Below are 22,136 nucleotides of genomic sequence, written 5' to 3' on the forward strand. Positions count from 1 at the left end.
ACAGTATGATTTTTTCTCTTGCAGGTCAGGAGCGAGAATTGATTGGTTCGCATACTGGCCATAAAGTTTCATATGGGAAGATAAGAAGACAAGTCCTTGAGAATTGATTGGTTCAAGGCAAAATTAGTGCTACAACTAAGAATTGATTGGTTTAGTTGTAGTAAATAAAAGTCCTTGAGAATTGATTGGTTCAAGGCAAAACTAGTGCTGCAACTAAGAATTGATTGGTTTAGTTGCAGTAATTCTTTATTTTTAAAGTCTTGAGAATTGATTGGTTCAAGACAATAGCAATGTCAGTTTTGCTACAACTAAGAATTGATTGGTTTAGTTGTAGTAAAAAAAAAAAAGTCCTTGAGAATTTATTGGTTCAAGGCAAAACTAGTGCTGCAACTGAGAATTGATTGGTTTGGTTGCAGTAAAGAAGAATTTAAGAATTGGTTGGTTAAAATTGTACGGCCTAATGTAAGGTCATCACCTGATGCGTGTATGGGGGCATACACGGCGTCAGGATGGACGAATGTAAGGTTACTTGAATTTTCGTCACAGATAAATGCCATTCTAAGCTAGATTATCAATACGAGATGATATGCAAATCAATAAAATGAATCCTTTTGATAAAAACAGTAACGGATTTGGAGTATTTATATTTGATAAGAAGGTGCTGGCACGTTGGAAAGTTGGAAGGACTGGCGACTAAAGCGATGCGGGGAAAAAAGAAGAAAGGATAGCATGAAAAGAGTGACATCGGGATGAACTGTAATAGTCCCTCTCATGTGTTGAAGTTTCGTTTCGCATAAGCACAATCAATGCATGCTTCAACATACTTCTACATTTTGCTTTATTCTGTTCTAAGTTTTTTTCAAACCCTAAATGTCCCATTGTCGTCATAATTTATCCTGCACAATTTCCCTTTGGCACCACCCAACGAGCCTCTTTCCTTTCTTCATCTATGTACCTAAATAGTTTATTGTCCCGTATTACAAACTGTCCTTTATATACTGAAGTTCGTTTTAATTAATGTTATTAGAAAGAATATCGCGAGTTCTACCTAACTCTGCATTACCTAACTGGAGGGTTAATAACCAGTCTTTCTCACGTATGGTCAGTACAGCTGGTATTTTTCATGGAGTTGATTGCTTTCAGTCATTAAAGGATTACGGGACAATGCATCGGCATGCGCCATTTAAACATCTGCCCTATATTCAATGCTACAATCAAAATCAAATCAAGTCTCTTTTGAGAATGTTGAACATAACGCAGTACAACCAGTTACCATCTTAAACGTGTTTCCCAATAAATAAATATATCCTGAAATTAATTTAGGTTCATTAAATAAATATATCCTGAAATTCTTTAATGAGTTTGAATGGATGTGCATACCATGGCTAGTTTCGACCTCGTACGCGTGATTTTTACCTTTGGGGACGTTTGCAAATCGACACTTCCCCGACTCCGTTGCAATAAGATGTTCCCTACTCCTATCATAAGCGAATACCCGCCGGGCGATCGAGGTCGCTGCCGCTGGCACCATCCGGCAGTTTGAGGACTGGGGCGTCCGCAACTGGCTTGCATTTGCACCCGGTAAGTCGCAGATGGTGGCGCTCAAGGGCAAGCTCGGGCTGCGGCCACCGGTGATCAAACTCGGTGGTAGCTCGATAAAATATGGGACACAGGCTGTCGTACTAGGCGTTACAATCGACGGCAGTCGCTCATTCGCGCCGCATGCGAGATCGATTGGTGAACGCGCGGCCAAATGCTTCGGGAAGATGTCGCGCGTGTCGACCACCTCCTGGGGCATTCTATACCGGGGCACGTTCGTTGCAACGGTCACGTATGCGGCTGCGTGTTGGGCCGAGAGGGCGTCGCTGTATGTCGTGAGGTCGCTGCTTCTCAAGGCGCAAAGGGGCCCGCTGATACTCCTGACGAAGGCGTATCGGACCGTCAGCACTTCCGCGCTGGCGGTATTGGCGGGCGTCCTGCCAGCGGACTTGGAAGTGATCCGTGCTGGCAAGACGGATTTAGCGCGTGAGTCCGCGACCAAGCGGGAGTTGAGCAGTCTTAGGCGCGGTATTTGGGCCGAAGTGGATCCAGAACCATAACGGAGACTATGTGGCAGCAACGACGAGTGACGAAAGAGGCAGTCATCTCCGGCGATTCTTTCCGACGGTGGAGGGGAGACTCAGGGCAACTTGGGTCGAGCCCGACTATGCAACCTCGCAGCTCCTCACTGGCCATGGATGCTTTCGGTGGCGTCTTCATGGATTTCGGTTGTGTGAAAGTAGTGTGTGCGATTGCGGTGAGAGTGATGAGTATGCTCACCATGTCATATGGGAGTGTAAGTTATATGAGGACCTCCGTTGTAAGATGCTGAGTAGGATAGAGCTTGCGGAGGTGGGCCCGGTTTACTACCGGGACCTCGTTGCGACGGAGGCAAACTTCCGAGGACTGCTGGAGTTCGCGCACTCCTGGCAAAGGAGGCGCAGTGTAGTGGAGGAGGTCAGGCCTGCACGTAGGCACGGAAGGGAGGACGAGGAATGGGAGGAGGTGTAGGAGCCGACACACGTAGGCAACAGGAGAAACTCCAGAACCATAACGAAGGTTGAAGAGAGACACAGGCGCAGAGTGGGAGGTGGTGCTGTAGCGGAGGCGGGGGGACCTCATGTGGTGTGCTGTCCGCCCCAGAAAGGGGATAAGGACTTAATGGGACAAGGAGCTAGAGAAAAGAACTTGTAGGGAGTCAAGCAGGTGACCCGGGAACACGCCACGAGCAAGTACCGGGCACCCTCCCGCAGTTTCGGCCCATATAACCAATGCAAGTGTGAGTGCACAGGAGAGTGGTGAAGTCGAGTCGGCCGATGCTGATGATCAGGCTCGTGGCTCAAACTCCAATCAGTGTAGACGCTGCGCGAGCGCTCTCGGACCTCCTTGCGGGGGCCGAGGCGCGCATACGACGCGGCGGACTGGGAGCGAGGGCTGCGAGGCACCTCCGCCGTACTAAAAGACATGGCTTTTCGAACGAACCGATTGCGCTAGACTCATTGTCGAACCGCAAGCGGAGACGAATAGAGTACGCACGCGTACAGGAACTCTTTCGGAAGTGTCCGGAGAGAGCAGCAGCCGAACTGATAGACGGGCACTGCCGGGAAACGAAGCACAGCCTAGAGGAGATGGAAGCCTACTGGCGACCTATTCTCGAAGCTGTGTCCAACGCCCCGGGGCCTACGCCGGAATCTCTGCGTGAGTTGCATGCAGAGTCATTTAAATCTGCGGAGGATACCAAAGCAGAGCTCAAGAAGACCATCAGACCTCAGGAGATAAAGCTGCAAGTAGAGAGGCTCCGTAAGGTGGGCAACGCCGGCGTGGTGGTGCAGACCACGTCTGCCGCGGCTGCAGCCAAACTAAGAGAGGTGACTCCGGCAACTCTGCGGGTCACGGAGCCGAAGCGCCGCGCCCCGCTGGTCAGCCTGCGGCACGTGGACGGTGAAGGAAACATGGAGGAGCTATATCCGGCACTGCACGAGCAGAACTTTATTTTTATTTATTATTTATGTACCATAAATTGTGATTGTGAACATAAGATACATGAAGTGTACAAAGGAACTTCCGCGGCACGGACTGGTCCGTGGAGCGCCTGCGTAGCCAGAGCAGGCTCGCTTTTAAGAAGAGGGGGAGAGGCACTACTACGGTTGTGCTCGAGTGTTCCCCCCAGCTACGGGAGGCGCTCCTTGTGAAGGGTCGAGTCTTCTTGGGGTGGCAGGTAGTGGAAGTCTGCGACTTCCTGTCGGTCACCTGCTGCCGGAAGTGCCATCAGTATGGTCACCTGGAAAAATATTGTAGGTCGGCGGAGGTGTTCTGCGGGAGGTGCGGTGCCTCAGGCCACCGCCGAGAGGAGTGTTCGGGGGCGGAGGAGTGCTGTGCAACGTGCAAGCGGTTCGGCAAGCTTGATGCCTCCAAGCACGCGACGATATCAGCGTCGTGCCCGGCCCGCCAGTATGCTGAGCAGCGGAGCATTGGAAACACCAACTATGGCTGCTGAGCTCCACATAGGGCAGATTAACCTAGGAGGCTCGACGGTGGCCACTAGAGAGCTCCCGGCCCTGGCCAGTGAGCGGCGCCTCGATATTGTTCTTGTGCAAGAACAATATTCGGACACGTCGCAGGGACAGGGACAGCCGGTGGTGGTGGCCTATGGGAAGGATCCCAAAGCAGCCATAGTCATCGCCCCACGGGATTTGCGGGTAGTGGCGCTGCATCATTTATCTACCACACACTGCGCCGTGGTCGCTGTGAACTGGGGCAAAGAAGAGGAGAGTGAGGACCTGTATCTGGTGTCGGCGTACTTTCAGTACTCCGAAGAGATTGAGCCGCACCTGGTACAGTTGGACCGGGTCCTAGAGGTCCTGCGTGGGAAGAGAACAATCATTGGATGCGATTCGAACACGCACTAGCCGCTGTGGCATAGTGCACCACGGCATTACATCGGCCGCGGGGCTGCTGCGGAGAAGCGACGCCAGCTGATGGAGGATTTTCTGTTCGCCTGGGATCTCCGCCTAATGAACAGGGAGGGTCAGCCATCCACCTTTGCTGGCCCAAACGGGGAATCCAACATAGACCTCACACTCTTCTCTTCGGTGAGCGTAGGAGGAGCGTAGGAGGCGGGAGCGTAGACCGGCCGACAAGGTGCGCCTTTGCCGCCCGGCCACGCCTGCCCGTGTGCCCTCGATTACGGGGCCCACCTTGACGCCAGGTCCGCATCAGACAAGCCGCCCTGCAACGCCGGATGCTGAGGCTGCTCCCACGGGCAGCGACCATGGAGGTCAAGAGGGCTCTCCCATGCTGTCCCGGGCCTCAAAACTTGAGCTGCTGGACCGGGTAAACAGGAATTTGTCGACCATCATGGCAGCTGTGACGGGCCCAACCTCCAAGATCAATAAGGAGGGAACGAACGCTATCAGTGCAAGCGTGCAAGACACCTTGGCGGTGGTAGCCGCCCTTAGCCTGCGTTTAAGCGAGATGGAGGCTGAACTGGCGAGAGGCAGCGCAAGATGTGCAGAGTTGGAGAGAAGTGCCGGCCTAGGGTGCCGAGGTACTCAGGGTTCCGCTGGCGGTCCAGCTCCGGCCACCACTTCATCATATGCGCCGGCGCTAAAAGTATCAAGCCGTGCTCCTTCGGTCCCTATCCCTCGGGCACAGGGCCCTGTGCTTGCGTTCTACCCAGCTTCGGACCAGGTGGAGGTTCTGCGCACTGCCGAGGCCACTAAGGCTGAACTGAAAAGGGCGGTGAACCCCAGAATACTGGATGTGCAGATCGAACGAGAAGAACAACATAATGTTTGCAACTACAACTTCATAACACGAAGGATCTCAATAGCTGGCCACTGCACGGAAACTCATATCACTAACTCAGTATTCTTGACTTCTGACAAACTGTTAGTACACACTTTGATATAACTATGTGTTAATAGATGATAATAACTTTCTGCTGCATTGTTATTGTTAATAACTGCACATGCACATCGCATACCGGCGCCCGACACTCACTGTCTCGGTGAATACAATTATATATTTGTGATGCCTCTAAGGCGGACCCCCCCCCGCGACTCCTGCGGCCGGTCAACACAGCTCGACGGCGGCGTCTAGTTTTTCTGAAACTGAGTATACTACGACTCCAAACTGCAGGCCATTCAGAATTAAACGTAAACGATCGAAATCATCAGAGCACTCATATATAAACCAAGATATACAAAGTTTTATGGCTGATATGAAAAACATGTTCTCGAAATTTAAGGTAGAACAAGATGAGAAATACAATAAAATGTATTCGAAAATGGAGGAAATAATTACTCAAACCTCCGAAATACGATCATCTGTAGATTTCTTGTCAAAAACCTACGACAGTTTTAGTGCAATTAGAGCAGATTGAATCAGAGCGGAAAAACTTTTCACTTCAAATTCAATCTTTTGAAAACAAACTAGAAACCTTCGAAAGATATATACGGTCAACCTGCTTGGAAATTAGAAATGTTCCACAAAATAACCCGGAAAACTAACTACTTAATGTTGCAATCAAAATAAGTAAACAATTGGGCACCCCACAGCAGTCTAGTGACGTTAAAGATATATATCGCATAAAAAGTCGGGAACAGGACAACAAGACTATAATTGTTGATTTCGGGAGCGTTTTTACGAAAGAAAAATTCCTAAAAATGTATAAAATGCATACTAAGGAGCGTAACCAACTTCGTACTGATCACATCAACATTAACGGTGACTCCCGGGTGATCTACATTTCTGAAAATCTTACTCCAAAGATGAAGAGATTATTTTATTTATCGCGCGAGTTTGCCAAGACGAAAAACTACCGTTTTTGCTGGATCTCTAACGGAAAGATATTTTTGCGGAAGAGAGAAGGTGACAAACTTGTCCGTGTCAGCGGCGAAGATGACCTTATTAAATTAAAGAGTCAAGCGTGACTAGTTTGTTCTGCATGTTGTACTAATTACTTCTACTATAGCTCCACAAATTGTCATTTTTTTCCTTTTTACATGTACTTTAATTATTTTGCCCTGATTTATGTATGTGAGAAAACCAAAGCTGCAGCTACTTATAAGGACAGTAATTTTTGCTATTATAAATTTAAAACTAAATACAACAACCACACACTTACTTACAATATAACATATATTCTTTAACATTCACCCCTAAATTCTTATATTATAACCCAGCACACATATCCTTTACATACTCTATTCAACTATTATTACTAAAACCAAGCATCATACTCTTGTCTTGTCAAATGCAATTATATTCTTTTAATTTTGGAAGTTCGTCTCATAATACAATAATAAAATATCCAACTTTACCCGCCAGGCTTGTTCTTCTCAAGCAGTGCCCTTAATGGATCATTCCATCCAAGTCGGAAATGAAATGGACAAAGTGTCCGTGTCTAAATCGTTCTACTGCTCCCCAGAAAATTGTAACTTATACTTATCTATTTACAAAAAATCAATTAAGGTTCTGCACGTAAACATTCGAAGTATACAGTGTAATTTTGACAGTTTGACTGTACTTTTACAGCGCGTTAATGTTCAAGTAGACATTATCATACTATCTGAGTGCTGGCTTAGCAAATCTCCATTATTGCCTGTTTTGCAGGGCTACGCATCTTACAAATCAAGCTACAGGAATCAAAATGACGGCATTGTAGTGTACATTAAAGATTATTTGAAATGTACTGTTGAAGAGCCAAACTTTTTCGAAGCCAATTGTCTTATAGTAAAATATGAAAATGAAATTTCTATCGTTGCTCTTTACCGGTTTTGTACGCAGGTGCGTACAAAACAATCACTAGCTTTATTGAAAATCTTGATGTTACACTAACTAAATTAAAATCTTTTAATACTGTTGCTATCATTGGTGATATTAACATCAACATAAGCTGTGGCAGCAAACATTGTTACCTTGATGAATACCTCAACGTCACTGCTGCTCATGCAATGTTACCTGCACATACCCTTCCCACACGTGATTTAAGTTGCTTGGATCATATCATCTTAAAGACTAGAAAACAATGCACAACCCTTGTGTTAGATTCATTTATAACTGACCATGCCCCAGTTATGCTTTGTTGTGAAACACAAATTAACAATGACAAAGAAAAATACAGCTTCACTCGTCTTGACTGGCCAGCCACCGTTAAAGAAGTAGAAAATGCTGACTTCTCACCTGTTTTAAAAACAGAAGATCCTGAGCTAGCTTCACAACTACTTGTGGATACTCTTTCCTCGATTATTAAAGACCATACACATACTGTTTCAATTTCAGCCAGTAAACGTATTAAAAAGCTACACTAGATATAAAAATGTTCTTAATAACTTGATCAAAAAACTTAAAAGAGACTATGAACATAATGAACTACTAAAAGCAAAAGATAAACTTAGAGACACTTGGAAAGTTATAAAACGAATTGCAAACCTAGACCAAACTAAACATAATAAAAATCATCTTAAAAATATCGCAGATGATAGTATTTACTAAATGAAAAAAATATTTACTAAATTAACTGAGGAACAGTTAATTTAGTAAATATTTTTTTTGTGGGGGTGGGGAAACGTTTAGCCGAAAATGTAAAAAATAATTCATGTACAACTAGTAACGAGGATCCACTCTTATATTCTGTGCCACGACTGTAATCAATGGTATTACTTAATTGTGATGCGTTGGAAGTAGAAAGAGCTGTTCTTGGTTTAAAAAGTAACTCAGCAATAGGCTGTGATGGTATTTCCACAGCTCTGTTAAGGAATACCAGACATGTTTTGGTACCGATATTGACACAAATTTTTAATAACTGTTTTGCAAGAGTAGTATTCCCCTCCGTCTTTAAAAAAGCATTGATACATCCAATTTATAAGGGTGGAGATAGACTCAGTGTCAACAATTACCGACCGATTTCTGTTCTTCCCGCGATATCGAAGGTTCTGGAAAGGCTCTCAAACAATCGTCTCGTTCATTACCTAAATAAATTGAACTTACTATCTAATAATCAATATGGTTTTCGAAGTGGAAGGTCAACCGATGATGCAGTTCTGGAGCTTACCTCAACAGTAACTCAGAACTTGGACAAGAGAGAGAAAACTATTGCTGTTTTTCTCGATTTGACAAAAGCTTTCAAATTCAAATTCAACATTCAACTAGACCTCTTTATTAGCTATCTAACGAATAGAACCCAGATTGTCAAAATTGATAGTATTTTTAGTGAGGAGGCGGTTATAACATATGGCGTTACCCAAGGAAGTGTCCTCGGACCAACTCTTTTCCTAATATATATCAATGCACTCTGTAATAATACGCTATCTCATTGTAGAATAGTTTCTTACGCAGATGATACGGCACTAATTGTTCAGGGAAAGAGCTGGTCCGAAACACAGCATAACGCTGAGGTCGCATTGACAAAGATTTTGTCTTGGCTGTCCTCAAATTTATTATCACTTAACGTTGCCAAAACCAAATACAAGCCTTTTCCTTCAATAAATCAATGCAGCCTCATAACTTATTTAAGATAACTGCGCACTCATGTGGGTCTGTTAATAACATTGCTTGCGGGTGTTGTATCCTGGATCGTGTTGATGTCATAAAGTATTTAGGAGTTAAAATAGATAGTACACTTTCTTGGATGCCACAAATAGAATCACTCGTTGGTCAAGTCTGAAAATTGATCTTCGTTTTTAGGAATCTGCGTTCAATTCTTGATTACAAAACTCTAAAAATGGTGTACTTTTCTCTGGCCCAATCAATCTTATCTTACTGTATCACTTCGTGGGGTAATTGTAGCAAAACCTGACTGCGGAGACTAGAAAGAACACAGAAAGCTGTTCTAAAAGTTATGTTAGGTAAGCCGGTTAGGTTCCCATCGGTCGAACTATACAATATTACTGAAGTACTTTCAGTTAGGAAAATATATATCCTTCATGTCATTTTAAGGAAACACCGTGAATTGCATTTTAATCCAAGTGTCTGTACGGAAAAGAGAAGATCTGATCGCGTCTGTCAGATTAAACCATGCCGCACTATGCTTGCTAAAAGACAATTTCACAATGCTAGCTGTACCTTTTATAACAAAATTAATTTTACATTAAATATATATCCTTTAACCTCTGGTATGCCTGAACGTGGATCAGCGCAAAGCAGTTATCTGCCGGAACGTGGATCCACGCTCTCCGACCAGCAGACAATTTTTTATAATTTTCTCTCATAAAAACGATGCAGAAGTGTCAAAATCGCTTGCGTCCTTGAATGAATGAATGTACCAAATTCTCTTATACCTGTCTTTAGTTCAGAAACTTGTTCATTCGTGTCACTGAATACTCGACTTCGTTGAGAACTAAGTGTTTGATTTTTTGTAATTACTGGACACAGTGAGTATATTTTTGTGTTATTTCAATAATTTCTTTCATTTAGAATAGTTTTCAATAAAATCTTATGAGAAATTTATGCAATTACTAAAATAATTAGAAGTAAACGATTTGTCGGTTAGTTTTTTTTTTCAAATTTATTCATAACTATTGTATTTCTTTCATTCTGAGTGCGTGTTATATATAGTTTTGAAGACTTTTTTGTCAAGATCTTCAATTTGCAAAGTGTTTTCGTCCATAATTCATAGTTTATTCAGAATCTTTGTTTTTCGATAGTCTTACCGCATATTGAGCGCGGATCCGCGTTCCGGCTAAGACGTACAGGGTGTTCAAATTTATACCACGCACTTTACTTGTTTATTTACTTTATTGAGTTGTCCAGAAAATATTTTGAGATATCTTGCATTGAACCTAACAATATTTTATTAATTTAATTTCAAGGTTATAAAATAATGGTGGTGTACCTAGATGTTGATAAGTATCTCAACAAAGGAGATTATTGCCTATGTCTTCGTGAAGCTATATGGCCTTGGAAAGAGACTCATTTTATAAAATTAAGTGCTTGTTTCATATGTAAAAAACGCACGAATTCTAAAATGCCTCGACATTTATGTCTTCGGACTGACAAAAAAAGTACTTTTAAAATGATATTACACGCTAAACATTTTTGGTGTCGAAACTGTATGTTTGCCATATATGAACATTACACAAATGACGAATGTAACATTTGTGCTGATTTCTAAATAACAAAAATTTAATTAAGTATTACAATGAGAAGGTTACTGTTATTTGTTTAAAACTAATAAAAAAATTCACATATAATTAGTTTTATTCTTTGACAAAGCAAGACTATACAAAATGTTGTAGAGGTAATTTATTTACATTTCGACTTCATGTCTTACATTATAATTTTACCTCCCAATTTGCTGTTATTTTATTTATTTCTAGATGGAATCAAATGTGAGGAATACTACACCACCTGAGTGGGAAGCAACTCAACCCATTGTGGGTATGGAAATACAGATTTCGCCCAACGGTTCTTTGTATGCACGACCTGATAAAACCGTATATATGGAAAAATCCCTATCCGGATCATTACATGTATGTATTGCACATATGTATGCCATTACTTTTTAAATAGAGGGGATGCTGTTTCATACATTTTGTGTCTATTGAGATGAAACAGCTGATAATTATTTTTTAAGCGGAGACTTCAATGAAGTCGGTTCTTGGTTTTTTATTTAAACCATTTTATTTCGAATCCAGGTGTAAATTTCTACATTACATTAATATTCGTTCGTTGTAGGTACTGAGAACGACAGCCAATGTCGAAGAATCCTCTGAACGACCTCGAATCCGGAGGAGGTTAGATTTAAATTCTTCACCTGATCTTGACGCTCCTGGGCCCTCAAATGAGGTTGGCAGCCAATTACTGAGAACAAAAGCCAATGTCGAAGAATCCTCTGAAGCACCTCGAATTTGGAGGAGGGTAGATTTAAATTTTTCACCTGATCCTGACGTTCCTGGGCCCTCAAATGAGGTTGGTATTGATTTGTACAATTACATTTTATATCCGTTTTTGCACATTTTGTAACATTGTAATTAATCAAACTTTTTTTGCAGCCAGTGCGGAATGTGGCAAGAGAGTCTTACGAGATGCAGCAACTCAGAATGTTAAATTTTGAAGATGAAAGCGATTCTGTTTCACCTATACCCTCTCATGAGGTTAGTCAGTACAAGCCATGGATACCATTGTAATACCAAGTCAAATCTATAGTAGAGAATATTTGTCTATGTCAATAATTCCTATCTATCTAAATTGGAATTGTCCTAAACTTAATTCAATAAGAATAACTTAATTTCTACCGACATGTTTTTCAGGTCGTAAATACATATCTGACGTCTGAACTAGCTGAGGCTTTGGCAGTCGATTCAGGAAGTGAAGATGACGAAGAAGACGATCTTGATGAAAATGATTTACGCAGGATTTTGGAAATAGAAGAAGAAGGGGAAGAAATAGAAGAAAGAGGGGAAGAGGAAGTTATGTTAAATTATGATTTCACGTGGTCTCAAAATTTCGAAGAATTTACTGGTACAGAAGAGAGATTTGAAGTACAGCCAGGACCCACAGTGCAGGAAGATACTCCAATTAAAATATTTAAATCCATCTGGGATAGGTCTGTAATGGAAAAAATTGTCAAAGAAACTAACTACTACGCATGGCAAAAAATTGCTGCTGCCGCCGAAGTCGAGGATGGTATTAAACCTAAATCCCGTCTCTATCAGTGGGAAGACACAACAGTAGAGGAGTTATACAAATTTTTCGGAATTATGATTTATATGGGAATATGCTACAGAAGCAGAATTGACGAGTACTGGACTACAGGCATACTAGGCATGCCAGAATTTAGAAAGCTAATGAGCAAAAACAGGTTCCTCTTACTGTTACGGTTTTTACATTTTGTTGACAACGATGAACTCGGTCCTAATATTCGCGGGTATGAGCGAAAGGTATCTAAAGTTGTTAATATTGTGGAACACTGCAACAAAAAATTTGGAGAAATATATATCCCACACAGAGCCATAAGTATTGACGAGTCGCTGCTGCTGTGGAAGGGACGCCTGAGTTGGATTCAGTGCATTCGTTCTAAGGCAGCACGATTCGGTATTAAAACTTATGAGCTCTGTGAGGCGGAAACCGGATATCTGGTAAAATTATACATATATGCAGGTAAAGGTGAAAATTCTGAACCTATACATGGCTTTACTGGCGCAACTTCAAAAGTCGTCCTCAAATTGATAGAAGATTATCTAGGAAAAGGCTATTGTCTATACATGGACAATTTTTTTAATTCCGTTAGTCTTACACGGTTCCTGAAGCATAACCACACCGACGTTGTCGGAGTGTTAAATCGACGAAGAGTCGACACTCCGTCAGATATCAAAAACTTAAGCGAAAGACAATTGCAGCGGGGGCAGATTGTCTCTCGCCACTGTGGTGACGTAGCAGTAACGGTTTGGAGAGATGTCAAGCTTGTGACCACAATATCTACGTTTCATAAGCCCGAAACTGCTCCAGGCCGCCGAGCAGGAGTCACTTACGAAAAACCCATTGCAGTCCACAGTTATAATAAATACATGGGGGGCGTGGACTTAAAAGACCAGAAGCTCTCCATGTATTTATTAGAACGAAAACGAGGGCTAAAATGGTATTTGAAAGTTTTTCGGCGCCTGCTGAACTGCAGTATTCTAAACAGTTATATCATACATAAATGTCGCAGCGCAGCAAATTACAGTCACAGGAAATTTCGTTTAATTCTAGCAGATGCACTCTGTAAGGAACATAATAAAATACAGCGCATAAGGCCTAATACCAGTGTGTCGTCCGGAGATAACAGTCGAAGCTGTAATGGACATGTCCCAGACTACATACCAGTTGACACAACAAACCGGACTAATAAACGTCAAAATCGCCAGAAACGAGGACGTTGTGTGCAATGCCTAGCTAACAAACAACGAAAGGAAACAAACATAATTTGCTCGCAGTGTAAAGTGTTCCTGTGTGTAGGCCAATGTTGGCGTACCTATCACGAATTATGAATAGACATAGACATGCAGAAGTCGTGGTGGCCTAGCGGTAGAGCGCTCGCCTCTCATACGGGAGGTCGTGGTTCAAATCCCGGCGCGGACCAATGATATTTTTCAAGTCCGTATTTTTCTAAGAAAAATTACCACTGACTTTAAACGGTGAAGGAAAACATCGTGAGGAAACCAGCAAGTCGAAGAACCTAGCAAGTTTGAGGACTTGTGATATCCACCAACACGCACTGGGTCAGCGCGGTGGATTATGATCCTGATTGGGTAGGCCATGCTCCTGCAGTGGAGTCGTTTAGAACGAAGGCTGATGATGATAGACATGCATTCATGAATATGAAAATAACTTTATCGATTCGAGTCGATTTGAATTTATGTAGCATTTTTTGTTTTTGTAATAAAACCATTCCACTATACCTACTTAGTTCACATTGTTTTATTTCTAAACTAAAATAGTTACAGTAGGTGATACAATAATAAAGTACAAAATAAAATTTAAAAATTAAAAAAAATGGAACATCCTTTGTACAAATATACATGGCTTTGCCGGAACGCGGATCCGCGCGTTCGTATCACTCTGTTTTTCGCGGCAGATAGCGTAATTGTCAAATGGCTGCGTCCGGCATACCAAAGGTTAACTGTCCATAAATGTAGAAGTGCTATTATACATTGGCTTAGGAATCTATCCTACAGTGATGTAGAAAAGATAATAAAATGATTCTTCCTACTTCAACAGATTTTTAAAAAAAAGGCCCAAACTATAGACATGCACATAACACACATGCATATACACACACAAAAACACACACACTCACAAACAATTGCACACACACACACACACACACACACACAACACCCGCACTAAATAAGTCGCCGCATGTTTTTATTATTTTAATTGACTCTTATTCTCTTGTTTTTTTTTATTGGCATTTACTGTGTTCTACTTTTGTCTTATTGGTGCTATACATTTATTGTTGGAGGTGGGCGTTAATGGTTGCGACACAGTTTATACTACTGCAACAGTTATCGTGGCACCATGTTTATTGTGTCAATTCTGTACCCTTACCAATATTCTGAATAAATTAATTCTGAATAAATGAACAGGTGCGCAAAATAGGGAACGCAGGCGTCGTGGTGCAGACCACATCCCCGTCGGCCGCTGACCGGCTCCGCAACGCAGCTCCAGCCACGCTTCGGGTGTCGGAGCCGAAGAAAGTGGCACCAAAGGTTTGTCTCCGGGGTATCGATGGCAACCCCGAGTCGGAGGAAGTGCTGCTGGCCCTGCACGACCAAAACCTGCGCGGCTCGGACTGGTTCCTCGAGGAACCAAGGGCCCAAACAAAGATCTTCAAGAAAAACGGCAGGTTCGGTACTACAACAGTTGTCTTGGAGTGCCCCTCGGACCTAAGGGAGGCGCTCCTAAATAAGGAGCGAATCTTCATCGGATGGCAGGCGGTGGAGGTCTGCGACTAACGGCATCATGTACGCCGGTGGCCACTCGAATAGTGTCGGTGAGGCCGTGGATAACCTGTTGTGCGCCCTGTGTCCGGACGATAATCCGGCGGAGGATACCGCGTACAACAGGGAGGTCCGGTTTGCGGCCTCCGTAATCCCGTCCGGCTCGGTCCCGCGTCAAACGTGCGGCGACTACCGGGATGGCGGTCCGATCCGGACGCACGACGGCGCGTTAGACGCGTCTCAGCGAGCTGCACCGATCCCAACCTGAATGGGAAAATTCAGACTTTTCTCCGAGAAAAAATCGTGAAAAATCTGAATTTTTTTTATTTTATTTTATTTTATTTATTAAGGCCCAAACAGTATACTTAATACTTAAAATTAGTAAAAAGAAAATAACACATACACCAATTAAGTAGCCGCTAATAAATCTAACGAAATACATTAAAATTGACAGCAAACTTATAACATAATTATGAAACTTTAGAATATGTATAAAACACATATTATTGACAGATAATGTAAATAAGGGAATACCCTTATTAACAATATCCATCCAATCCAAGTGGATATGTGAAAACATAAGTAGAACTTTTACGTAGAACAATTAGAATTAGAATTTAGAATAAAGATGTTTTTTTAACTGAGCAAGAGTAAGATTAAATAAATCTAAATCCGAGAAATTATTATTATAGCTTTGAGTATCTCTATAAATATAACTATTAAGAGCGTATTTTGATCTGACTAAGGGCAAATAAAATTTCGCCTAGATATAATATTTTTTGGACAAACAAAACCAATTCTACTAAGTAGTTTTGGAGTATCAATTTCATTTCTTAAAATTTTAAACAAAAATACTATATCACGAACCTGTCGACGAGCCTGGAGGGGTTTCAGACAGTCTGAAGTAAATGGATTATGCCTGGATCCCGAAAAACGATACCTCAAGTGCTTAGACAATTTGTTTTGCAAGTTATCTAACATATTAATATAAATATTGTATCTCGGATTCCAAACAACAGAGCAATATTTCAATAATGGTCTAACCAAAGAGTTGAAGAGAAGTATAAGAGTATTATAGTTTTTAAATTCTCTTCCAACTCTCATGACAAAACCTAATAGACGGTAAGCCCTTGAAACAATATCCTCAATATGGGTTTTAAATGTTAATTTAGAGTCAAGTGTAACCCCTAAATCTCTTATAAAATGTACTCTTTCTACTAATATATTATTAAGATAATAATTCCTTGTGATTAAATTCATATTTTTACGTGAAAATGAAATAACGTTACATTTTCTTACATTTAGCTGTAAACGATTCAAGTGACAATATGCACAAAATTTATCAAGATCATATTGTAGGGCATCACAATCAGCTTCGTTGATAATTATTTTAAAAATTTTATTATCATCAGCGTATAGAAGACAACTAGAATTTGAAAAAATTTGGCAACATCATTTATAAAGATATCAAAGAAGAGAGGACCAAGATGTGAGCCTTGCGGGACACCTGATGTTATAGGCATGAATGATGAACAGAAACCTTTAACGGCGACTGCTTGGCTCCTATCACGCAAATAGGACTCAACCCAACGGAGTAGGTCACCATGAATACCAAACTTAAATAATTTGACTAAAAGCAACTCATGACTAATTTTGTCAAATGCTTTTGAATAATCAGTATAAATGCAATCCACTTGGTAACCACTATCCATAGCTAAAATAATTTGATCAATAAACTCACACAAGTTAGATTCAGTTGATTTTTTACTAACAAAGCCATGTTGCTCATTAATTATGCGAGGTCGGACTCTACTATATATGGAGTCATAAATTATTTTCTCAAACAACTTTCGAGAAAGTTTCGAGATTGGGCGATAATTTTCAATGTTGTGCTTGTCACCAGACTTATAGACTGGTATGATAAATGATTTCTTCCAGATGTGTGGCATTTTGCCCATATTTAATAACAAGTTAAAGAGAACAGATAACTCGACGGATAGGTGGATGCGACATTCTCGTAAAAATTTTGGTGGTATACCATCAGGACCGGTACCATTTACAGAGTTCAAATTTACAGTGTTGTTACATTCTGTTTCTTCTGGAGCGCTAGTAGACCCGTCAGATTCAAAAACAGAATGGAAGTATTTATTAAACAAATCACAAATCACACTACCTTGGGATGAAGACTGATTACCAAAATACATCGTATCAGGAAAATAAGAAATATTATTCTTACGACTTAACATAGCTCCAAAAATATTTACTATTAATACGAATTTTTTCTTCAGCACGACGACGGTAAGAGATTAGACATGTTTCTTGCATATTCTTTTGCCGCAATCTTAGGAGGGAAAAGGTGTCATAGGCATCAAAATTACCGTATAGCTTCCATTTACGGTGGAATTTAAGTTTCTCATTAACTATCTTAATGAGAGGCTTACTAAACCACATAGGATACTTATTATTATCGTAAACTTTTTTAGATGGAATATACTTTTGTATAATATCATTTATTATATCATAAAAACATGATACAGCCATATCAATATTCCCCACATTTAAAATATCAATCCAATCGATACCGGCAAGAGCAGAATTAATTTCATTATAATCGGCAGCATGAAATAAGCGTACAACCCGCGGTTGAGAACTAAGTTGTGGCTCCGACCTAACAAGATGGCGATCAATGATGACGATCAATGGCAGCCAAACAAAAATCAGTGGTGGAAACATTACACTTAAAATTAGCAATCACCAAATCTAGAATCCTACCCTTGTCGTTTCTTATTGAGTTAAACTGTTGTAGACTATTAAAGGATAAGAAAGACGAAAGGGACTCAATTAAAGGATTAGATATGTCACAGTAAAGGTTCATTGTCATCCTTCGAATCAGTCCACTGGGCCTGACCAATATTGAAATCCCCTATGATTATAAATCTATCATCAGGATGTTCAAGAACAATATTACTAACCTTCTAAAAGAACTCAGTCAAAGCATCAAACAGTAAAGAACATGGTGGAAAGTAACAGATGAACAAACGATAACGAAGTTTTAGGGACCCCTCACCAACTGTAATAATAAGAGTCAATATATCACCTACGGCATTAAAAGAAGGTATGCAAGAAACATCAGACACTTTAAGACTACAACCGATTGCAATTTAAACCCCCCCACCCAGCGAGTCAACACGCAGATCATAGTTCTTGTCACATCTGTAAACATTATAACGTTCATCAAAAAGTTCTGAACTATTAATACCAGGCAGCAGCCATGTCTCTGTTAGTAGAATTATATCAGAATCACAAGTAAGCATACTCGAGAAAAACGACTGTGTTTTTGTTCGCAGGCCTCGTACATTTTGGTAATATATTGTGATTTTAGAATGACCCTTTAACATCAACTTGGTTTACATAAAATAAATTACTCAAATTCAGGGTTGAAATTGACACTTCAATAACAAACATAAAGGAATGAAAAGTTTTATAATAATAAGGATACATAAAGATGAAAAAAAAGTTAATCTGAATTTTAGATCTATTTGTCCATTCAAATAAGTGCTTAAAGATTGATTTATGAGCTAAATAATAAAAATTACAAATCATCACCAAAAAATCATAATAAAAAAGTATTATGACGTAACTTACCCATGCCAAGAGCTTAGTAAAAATTGTCCTATTAACCATGGTATAAAAATCCCCAGACATAGATACCATCACTAAACCTAAGTTTTGTAATAGCTCTAACACCATTAGATAAAAAGTTAGAGTATGAATCATAAAATAAATAATATAAAGAGCAACTAAAAAACAGCAGCAACATCATCCACCTATAAACATCCAGTTGCCAGGCACAGTCATCCTGTTTCATAGGAGAGTATGATTTAAGTCTTGGAACCTTGGTACTGCACCAATAAGGGTTTGTGGGCAAATGCCCCACATAACAACCACAGCATGTTTGATTTGTATTCTCTGAAACAAATTCTTTATAACAAATGACACATAGTATAACAAAGATTAACTTGTGACCTAAGTTATAAAAATCCCTACATACATTGAAGCTATCATTACACCCGAGAATCAAAATACCTCTTAAACCCCTAGATAACGTATAAAAGGAAGATAAATGTAACAAGTAAAGACAAAAAATGCATCTAATGAACGTCAACATCAACCCCAGTACCACCTAGCCATTGCCTGGCACAGGCATGATCTCCCTTTGCAGAGAGCAATCTGGAGCTTAAACCCACCACATGTATTATTTTGTCCAGAACATTAACAAAATAAATTGTAACTATTATTACTTCCTTAAGGATCATAAAAAATACCATGTAATAAACAAGGTAAGAATATACATAACTTATACACTTTACAATTACCAAGTTACATATAGGCTTTAAAATGAAAAAAACAACTATCAAAAAATAATAAAATTAAGACTACTTGAAAAACATGAATAAGGTATGAACATAATATGACAAATCTCAGTACAGGGAGCATTGTAACAAATGCTTCATAAACATAATGAAAATAATAATAAGCCCAATCAAAAAACAATAAATCACTTATTTTATACTGTTTAAATCTTGAGCAGATAAGATATTTATAATAGGGCTAGTATCATCACGACGCACTAGAATACAACAATGCTTGACCCAAGTATATTTAATCTCCTGGGCACGTTTTTTGGCCTGTTGTAGGAGAACTTTATTAGCACGAGTTAAGTGGTCCTTAAAATAAACCGAAGAGTTGCTCCCAACAAATCCAATCTCAGTTGCTTGTAGATTTTTGAGCTTACGGAGGCGATTCAGGCAATTGTCTTTCTTGTGGCGGGCTAAAAATCTCACTCTAAGTTATTAATACTAGGAGCAACACGGGTCACAAAATCAATGTCAATATCCGGGTTTATAGGGAAATCAGCTTTTAGACAGAGTTCTTTTAAGATAACCAATAGGTTTTCTCCCTTTTTCTCAGGGACCCCAATGATTTCTATATTGGACCTCCTAGCCCATTGTCCTTTTGTGTTCAGTTCAGTTTCAATTTTATTCAAAGATGTACAAACAGCATTAATTTCAGACTTAGTAGACTTTAACATTTTTAAATTTATTTCTATGTTGTCCACCCTTTTGGAAATTTCTTCATATTTGGCACTGAACATCTCAAAAGAGGATTTGAACTCTGACAGATCAACCTTTATACTCTTAAGTTCCTTGCCTATCGACTCCCTCAATAAGTCATTAATACCACATGCCATTGATTTAATTTCAGCGCGAATTAAGTCTTGCATCGCATAAACAGACACCATAGTCTCACTATCAGAAAACAGAGTTACAGGAAAGGCAGGGGGGGTCCACTTTGTCACACAATCCCGGTATTTTGTTTTGCACCGGTGTATTACTGTTATCTCCTTTCGGTCGCGAAGCCACGCAAGCTGGGTAAACCCACTTACTCCGCACGGCTGGTGAGTCCTCTTGGAGTTCCACACATTCTAGGTGATACAGATATGAACATTGGGCTAGTGAACATTTCACTCGCTTTTGGGTAACAATTACTTTCACATTGCAAACGTAGCAGACGGACATGATCAAAGTCGGCTTTGATATTGTTTTATTAATTGCTAGCAACCATATAGTAGTGTCTTTGCTTGTTGCCGCCAACAGAAAAGCAATAGCGGGTACTATAGAAAACTTAAACAATTTCTCACTCGTCCAATTAACGTAGAATTTGGACACAACTCACTAAATTCGTTATCTAACGGCACAAGTAATATATTAATTTTAATTACGGAGTACTAAATATCCTAATTAAAAGAAAATAATATTAATTACAGCGTACACACACAGAGCAATGCACGCCGCGTATGACATTTACTGTCAAGTTACGTGCGGCGACTACCGGGATGGCGCGTAAAAATAGGCGGCAGAGAGGCGCAGTTGAATCAAAATTTTTGAAATGAGCAAATTGAAGAAGCCTATGTTTATGAGAGAAAAACCTGTAAATTTACGGTGTTTATATAGACCTTAGGTGGACTTTTTGTGAAGCAAAAATTAGGTTTTTCGCGTTTTTCTCTGCGAGCGTTCGTCCGATCCGGACGCGCGACGGCGCGTTAGACGCGTCTCAGCGAGTTGCACCGATCCCAACCTGAATGGGCAAATTCAGACTTTTCTCCGAGAAAAAATCGTGAAAAATCTGTGGACGTGCCGTTAGAAGTCGTTAGCCCATTCAAATTCAAATTTAAAATTCATTTTTTTCAAGTAGGCCTAATTAATAAGCACTTATGAAACGTCAAGTCTGTTTGTAGTGACTCTACCACCGGTTCAGAAGGCCGATTCCGGCAAGAATCAGCAGATTGCTCTTTTCCAACATCATTTTAAAGTTTAAAATGATTAAAGAGTTTTAATCGTTTTGACATTTCAAAGAAGCATATATACACCGCTTTAACAAATAGAAATACAACTTTATGACTACTCAAAATTCAAAATTCATTTATTCCATGTAGGCCTAATGTAAGAACTTTTGAAATATCAAATCTGTTTGTAGTGACTCGAAAAGCAGATTCTACCGAGAAGAAGCCCGGCAAGAAACTCAGCAGTTTCTACTATCCAACATCATCTACTATAAAGTTTGCCAAAGTTCTGGTTCTCTTATTTAATCATGGCTTTGTTAGAAAAAACAAGCAAATAGCAATCAATTGTGATAGCTGACATGGTGTTAACAAGGATGCCTAACGGCAACTATTATAGCAGAGAAAAAACAGCAGACATACAATGATTGGTAATGTTAAAAAAAATTTAAATATTTTATATTAATTTGAATATAAAGGGGTTTCTTTTTTGATTTTCGAATTTTTTTAACAAGGCAACTAAAACGTGAAGCTTACTAAGCTTTACTTTTAAAAATACATCAATCCAGTGTTATGCATGTACCGTGTACAAGCTCCATTATTTCCTGCTATGAGATGTGCCCAAAGACATTGACATAAATAAATAAATATACTACTACAATACACACATCGCAATCTAGCTCCAAAATAAGCGTTAGCTTGTGTTATGGGTACTAAGATAACTGATGAATAATATACATAAATACTTATAATATATATATAAACACCCAGCCACTGAAAATCATTCATGTTCATCACACTAACTTTTTCCAGTTGTGGGAATCGAACCCACG

General features: G+C 40.2%; 1 protein-coding gene across 1 annotated transcript; it reads left to right on the top strand.

The window, feature by feature from the left end:
- Positions 1-9,651: 9,651 nt before the first annotated feature.
- Positions 9,652-13,929, top strand: LOC120632037 (piggyBac transposable element-derived protein 4-like). The gene is made up of 4 exons (XM_039901796.1): positions 9,652-11,012; positions 11,218-11,451; positions 11,535-11,636; positions 11,793-13,929. The coding sequence occupies exons 1-4, from the start codon at positions 10,860-10,862 to the stop codon at positions 13,509-13,511; spliced, it is 2,208 nt and encodes a 735-aa protein (XP_039757730.1). The 5' UTR covers positions 9,652-10,859; the 3' UTR covers positions 13,512-13,929.
- The last annotated feature ends 8,207 nt before the right edge of the window (positions 13,930-22,136 follow it).

Source organism: Pararge aegeria, chromosome 19 (assembly GCF_905163445.1).
Source record: "Pararge aegeria chromosome 19, ilParAegt1.1, whole genome shotgun sequence".
In the NCBI taxonomy this organism is placed as follows: domain Eukaryota; kingdom Metazoa; phylum Arthropoda; class Insecta; order Lepidoptera; family Nymphalidae; genus Pararge; species Pararge aegeria.